Below are 6,872 nucleotides of genomic sequence, written 5' to 3'. Positions count from 1 at the left end.
TTTTTGGTTTTTCTCCGGTACCAGGAACCGAACTCACGACCTTGCGCTTGCCAGGCAGGCGCTTTTGCCGCTGAGCTAAATCCCCAGCCCCAATACTGAGGATTAAGCCCAGGGTCTTCACACTGAACTACATCCCCAGCCCTTTTTTTATTTTTTATTTTGAGACAGAGTCTCACTAGGTCACTACATTGCCCAGGCTAGGCTTGAACTTGGTGATCCTCCTGCCTCGGCCTCCCAGAGTGCCGGGATTAGAGGAAGCCCCCTTTTAAAAATCTGTTGGAAGAATTTAAAGATGAAAACTACAAACCCTTCACCCCTGGAAGAGGAGGAGATGCGCACCTCCCCCAGGGCAGGGTGGGGCAAAGGAGCCCTGGGAGAACGCCTTTTAGGGAAGAGCCTAATATGTAGTGGGAACGGAAAGAGCGGGTGTAAAGGAACCAAACCGCGATCTGAGACGCTAGGAAAGACGGCAAGATAAACCGAAAGGAAAATTCCTGGAGAAAAGAAAGGCAGCAATTACAATAGTGAGCGAGAGGCAGCGCCTGGACGCCAGCCCGTGGGGCCCGGGAGTAGGCGGGTTTGACAGCTCAGCCCCAGTCTCTGTCCCCCACATGTCACATGAAGTAAGGCTGCAACCCCCCTTCCACCTCTCAGCAGACGAGTCTTGAATCCTAATTGTGTGACCATTCTGTCCTTCTCTTTAGCCCGGAACCTGTGACAAATCTTTTCCAGCAAAAGGACTGAAATTTAAATGAAATTCATAGTAGCCAGCCCCACCCTTCCCTTCTGGGGTGTGGACCACCCAGCCCTCCTCAGGCTTGGTGCAGGTGGGAGGCAGCTCCCTCTGCTGGGAACGTGGGCTAGTGGTCCCTGAAGTCTGGCCGGCTCTTCCTGGCCCCACATGGGGGTCCAGCAGGGTGGGCAGCAAGGCAGATCCCCAGGTCCACCCGCTTAGCTGGGCGCACAGCCACTGGTGCCCGGGGATGACCCCCCACCTCTCACAGTGACTTACAAATCCTGGGTCACCTGCTAAGCAGGCAGCATGGCGGCGTGGGTGTGTTTCACCAGCCCTCCGGAGTCGACGGAACCCAGGGCTTTGCACAGGGCTGCAGTCTCAGCCCTTATTGTATTTATTTTGGTTTGGTTTGGTTTTTTCTGGTACCGGGAATCGAACTCACAACCTTGCGCTTGCCGGGCAGGCGCTGTACCGCTGAGCTAAATCCCCAGGCCCCCAGCCCTTATTTTATTTTGAGGCAAGTTCTCACCTAAGTTACAAGCCCAGGTTGGGCTTGAATTTGCAATCCTCCTGCCTCAGCCTCCCAGAGTGATGGGATTACTGGGGTGCACCACCGCACCCTTCTAGTTTAAATCAATTTCTGGTCTTAATTTGGATCTCCCCGAAAGCCAACTCAGAGGCATAGTTTGAGGGAAAGTTGTTCCCTGGAGCTGACCCAGGAGCACAAGCGGGGCTTGGGATGGAGCCAGCCGAGACTGCTGTGGGCCCCGGGGCTCCTTCCCACTGGGCCACGCAGGCCGAGGTAGAGGAGGGCAGTCCTCCGATTCAGTGCTCCGGGCACCCGCAGCCCGCGGCCGTGGGGCAGGCTCCGGGACTGCTGCTGCGTCTGGAGTTCTGGTCACGGCACATTACCGTGGTACCCCCACGCGTGTGACCTGTTCCCGTGGGAACCCGATCCGAGGGAGCGGAGGACGTCTGCCGCCACGGGGCTGCGCCCTGTACAGGCTCCACCCAATCCGCCCGCCCCCCGGGATTTTGGACCGCCGCCCCACGGTCCACATCCTATCAGCGCTCAGAAAAGCCCTACAGGCGAATGCAGACGCGCAAGTAGAGAGCAGCGCTGCAGAGAGGTCCGGGACCTCAACTCCCGCCCAGCCTGCCCCCTCCTCCTGACCCCCTCGGGGCTGAGACAGCACCCGCTCCCTCCCGTGTTCCTGACCCCGCCCCGGCCCGTCCCCTGACACCGCCCACCCCGTCCCAGTCCCCTCGACCCCGCCCCCGGCTCCTCCCCCTGACACCGCCCACCCCGTCCCGGTCCCCTGGACCCGACCCCGCCCACCCTGACGCGGTGTCTCTGGGACTCCCCAGGGGCTCCGAGCTGCTGACAACGACCCCACGGCACCCCCTTACGACTCCCTGCTGGTCTTCGACTACGAGGGGAGCGGCTCCACCGCGGGCTCGGTCAGCTCCCTGAACTCGTCCAGCTCCGGGGACCAGGACTACGACTACCTGAACGACTGGGGGCCCCGGTTCCGGAAGCTGGCGGACATGTACGGGGGCGGCGAGGAGGACTAGCCGGCCTCTGCCTTTGGGCCGCAAATGAGAGCAGCGCTCGGACAGGAGGAGCAGGGCTCTGCAGAGGCAGTGGTCTTCCCGACCCTCCCTGCGGACCCGCGGACGGACGGACGGACGGACGGAGGGGGACGCTGGGTTCCGGGGTCTGGAGGCCCTCCCGCCCCGCCCGCCCGCCCTCCCCGTGGAGCTGTCCAGCACGGACACCCGCCCTGCTGCCGCCGCAGTCGCCGCGTACCGCGAAGGGAGAGCCAGAGGCACTGTCCTAACTTGAATTTCCTAGAACAAACTCACTGTTAAAAAAACAAAAGTGCCTTTTGGTACACGTGTCAGACCCCCTAAACTCAGGAGTGACTGGAAGCAGCAGACAGCCCAAGCCCCCTCTGCCCCAGACCCCTGCCCCTGAGCCCAGCTAGTAGTCCCACTCAGACGGCGTCCAGCCACACGGGGGAAGGAGTCCTTCTGGGGCTTTTTTCTTTTTGTACTAGGGGGAAAAAAGAATGACTCATTTGAAATAAGGGTTTGGGGTTCAAACCCCAACAGCCTTTGCGGTACAGTGGGAGTCTCCTGGGCCCCTTTGGGGCTTCCGAGGCCGGCAGGCAAGGACTAGCCAAGCCTCTGACGACCAAAGCCAAGGCTGTGTGGAGCTGACTTTCACCTCGATTTGTGACTGCCCCCTCCCACTCCCAGATGCTGTAAATAGCTGGGGCCCGGGGTCTCCCCTCTGCCCTTGGCCATCCCAGTGCCCCCCAGTCCACCAGACCAGCTGTCACTCCAGTGCCACCGAGCTCCCCCTTGCCTTTGGCCCAGGAGAGTGTGTTGTCCAAGAAGCCAGGGTCCTGCAGCACCCTGGCGTGAGCCCTCCACCCCGTGGGGTAGGACTCGAAGGGACCCCGGCGGGCCCAGTGAAAGCTCAGCAGCCCTGATTGCCCTTGACCCGGCCGCGCCCAGCGCCGGGCAGGTAACAAAGCATGCGGAGCCTCCCCCGCCGCTGAACGGCCCCCGTCGGTGAGCGGGCAGGTTCGGTACCAGCACCAACCTCAGAGGACTCAGGCAGCCCCTTGTCTCCTGGCCCGTTTGACCTGAGCTCTGACACTTGGGAACTGCTGCGGACCCCAAGGACCCGCTCCGAGTGGCCGCCTGGTCCAGGATGCCTCTGGCCTACTCACTCCAGAAACAGTTAACCGCCTTTCCTTGGACCCGCATCTGGCGCCGTGCTGCGGTCCCTCAGCGGGCGTTGCTCCTGCCGTGGACGCTGGCCTCAGGCCTGACTGCGGGCAGCGATGAGTTCTGCCGGAAAGAAGAGACCGTGTGCGGACCCCGGGCCCCGGGTGAAAACCGGGCCTGGGACGTCTGTGTCCGGGCCGGGTGTCCTGTGCTTGGACAGCTTTCTGGCTCAGCGCAGAAGGGAGGTCGTGCTCCCTGGGCTCCTCTTGGGGGTGGGGGGCTGCAGCATTCACATCGGACAGGATGCTGGAGCCCCCGCCCACGCCTGCTTCTGGGGTGGGGAGGTTGGTGGTGCCAGGGGCAGCATGTCCCCGTCTGGGGGTCTTGGACCCACTGCTCAGCCTGTTGCTAAGGTTGTCCCCTTTTCTACCCAGCTTTGGCCTAAAGACACCCGGAGTGGGCTCCTGAGCGCCACACTCGTGGGTGTGTCCCGTTGGACGTCAGGGTTCCCCTAACCAAGCTCATCCCCGCCGCAGTCCTCCCAGAGCGGGGACGGGCTCTGTCCGCGCTGACCCCCGCCGGGACTGCCGAGGAGGGCTGCAGGCGCCGCTCCCCGCAGACGGCCGTCCGGCAGGGGGGCTCACGAAGGCCAGGGAGGGTCCCAGTCCTCAGCCGTGCTATGCAAATTGCTCGAGTCTGGCAGCCAATGAGATGGTCCTGAGAGTCTGGGGGCGTGGTCATCGGAGGGACTGCTGCGCCAGCGCCGCGGGATGGGAGCTGGGGTTTTCTGTTTTTGTGTTCTGGACAGTTCATCCTCCTGGAAGTCCTGAGCCCGAGGGGTGTGAGTGGATTGTTTGACGCGTGCGTATGATCAGGAGCCGAGGCAGCCATGAACTGCTTTCTCCCGGGCTCCCGGGACCAAGTGCCCGCGATGCCTGCCTCTGGGCTCCTCTTCCCCCCGCGGCTCCTCACTGCCAGCCCCCCACGCCCCTAAATCGTGAAGGCTGAGGCTACAGCACCAGCTGCGGGGCAATCGGTGGGGGCTTCCCCTGACAGCTGGACAGCTCCACCCCTTCACCCCACACTTCAGTCAGCCCCCAGCGCCAGAAAAAGACGGGGTTCCCACGCCCTGCTAGATCCATCTCGGAACTCCGCTCAAGGCCGAGTTAGCATTAGCCAAGCGTACAATCAGTGTCAAATGTCTGTCTTCTGTAGCTTGTAGATACAACCTGTCTATGGCGGGCCGTCGGCACGCTGGCGGGGTGCAGGGCACGGTTCAGCTCCTTCAGCGGATTCGCCTTCTGCCAGCAGGAGAAACCTGCCCTGCAGGGCGGCGCGCCCGGAGCACGCTGGCCTTGGTCAGCCCGGTGGGCCCCACACCTGGCCGGCAGGCTTCCCCTCCCTTGCCCCTCAGCACATCCAAAATGCTAGGCCTCTTGCCACCCGAGGGTCAGCGTGAAGGCCAACCGCCAGGCCCTCCGAGGTGCCTGTTTCCCTAGCGTCAGTCCATGGTCCGTTGAGATGACAACTACGTTTCCTCCGAGGTACAACGTCAGGGGAGGGAAGAGTCTCAATTCCCATCGACACTAAACAAAATAACACCAAAAAATCAAAACGAACCCCACGCACAGAGCACCGCGTGCACTAACAGGCCCTGCTCTGAGCCGGGGTCCAGCGGGGAGCGCCCGTGTGCGCCTGGAACGCATTTTACTTTTTCTTTCTCTCTTTTCCTCATTCTGATTTGTTTTGCATGTTTCTTTTTGAAAATGGACCGATGTGTAGCAGCCCGCATGACCGTGGTTGTTCTGGGAAAGACCCTGGAGTATGATGTGTGCACACTGCAAGTCTGAGCACCGCGCGGTTAGACAAGCGTCCCGACTTCTTTTGTAATCGTCGACAGCACAACTATTTTGTATTGTTGTTTGTATCATTTTGTACCGAAAAAAAAAGGAAAAAAAAAGGGAACAGAGTCGATGTTTTCAATGTGTTTTTAGTGCCAGGCGGTCTTGGTTCCAATCGGAATAGCATCTTTGCAGAGTTGTCGTGTACTGGAGCGGGGTCAGGCATTGGCACGCTGCTCCAAAGGAGTGAATAAAGTCCCCTTTGAAGTAGCTGGCCTCCATGTGGCTGTTTCTTCCAGGAGTGGACAGTGCTCAGGACCAGCCGCGTAACAAACAGGGAGGTTGGCGGCACTACCAGGGCCCATTCAGCGGCAAATGCCAAAAGAACCCAACGGATCCCCTGCGCCACTCTTAGATTCTCTACAGCCCAATAATCGGGTGGTCTGGCCAAGGAATCTGTGCTGTTTTATTTCACTTTTGTTTTTATTTGTGGAGGGGGGATTAACGCAGGGGCCCCCTCATGCTAGCCCCGCGCTGTGCCACTGAGCTACATCCCCAGCCATTGTCTTATTTTTTATTTTGAGACAGGGTCTTACCAGGTTGCCCAGGCTGGTGATTCTCCTACCTTAGCCTCCTGAGTAGCTGGGATTATGAGTGTCCATAGCCACACTCGGCTAGCAAGCACTTTTTGGGCACCTGATAGCTATGTCCCAGGCACTGTTCTGGACCCTGGGAAAACAAACACGAACAAAACAAAACCAGGCCCACTTCTCATATTTTTGAGGCCCGCATGCCATAAATGTAAATACTGCAGTTCTTAGAAGTTATAATCCAGCTAACAAACAAACAAAATGTCTTCATCCTGTCCCTCCACACATACACCTTTGCTGATGCCGTGGAAAACCTGGTTCGGATTCACAATTCCCAGATCTGTGTGGTAGCAAAGACTGAGCCAAACCTGGACACACCACCCACCCCACACCGCTCCTCCCCAACTGTCCAACGTTGTGAGGTCCCAGATTCACATACAGCTCCCGGAAACAGCTTCCCTTGGGCCCTCACAGAGACACACCTGCAGGAGAGGCCTGCACAGGCCCGAGAAGAGCAGCAGGGCCCGGTGCCCAGAGAGCAGTCTGAGGGGTGAACGCCCAGCCCTGGGCACTGTGGACTCTTCCCACCTCTAGAGGCCAACCAGGGCTTCAGGACAGGCACAGGCACACACACACACTCCCACACACACGTACGTGCATACCAAAGGGCCTCAGGCACACGCTCCCACACACATGTACATGCATACCAAAGGGCCTCAGGCACACACTCCCACACACATGTACATGCATACCAAAGGGCCTCAGGCACACGCTCCCACACACATGTACATGCATACCAAAGGGCCTCAGGCACACGCTCCCACACACATGTACGTGCATACCAAAGGGCCTCAGGCACATGCTCCCACACACATGTACGTGCATACCAAAGGGCCTCAGGCACACGCTCCCACACACACACATACATGCATACCAAAGGGCCTCAGGCACACGCTCCCACACACA

The 6,872-nt window shown here is 59.7% G+C and overlaps 1 protein-coding gene across 1 annotated transcript in view; it reads left to right on the top strand.

Annotated features, from left to right (window-relative positions):
• Nucleotides 1-5,586, top strand: part of Cdh4 (cadherin 4, type 1, R-cadherin (retinal)) — a gene marked incomplete at its 5' end in the record, with an annotated part of 554,230 nt that extends 548,644 nt beyond the window's left edge. Inside the window, 2 exon segments of the mRNA XM_013507435.1 lie at nt 1,584-1,843; nt 2,105-5,586. Coding sequence (XP_013362889.1) covers nt 1,584-1,843; nt 2,105-2,311 — 467 coding nt within the window.
• Nucleotides 5,587-6,872: the final 1,286 nt, after the last annotated feature.

Source organism: Chinchilla lanigera, unplaced genomic scaffold (genome assembly GCF_000276665.1).
Source record: "Chinchilla lanigera isolate Chin_1 unplaced genomic scaffold, ChiLan1.0 scaffold00127, whole genome shotgun sequence".
Taxonomy (NCBI): domain Eukaryota; kingdom Metazoa; phylum Chordata; class Mammalia; order Rodentia; family Chinchillidae; genus Chinchilla; species Chinchilla lanigera.
Note: the sequence above shows the minus strand (reverse complement) of the source record. Positions and strands in the feature narration are given on the sequence as shown.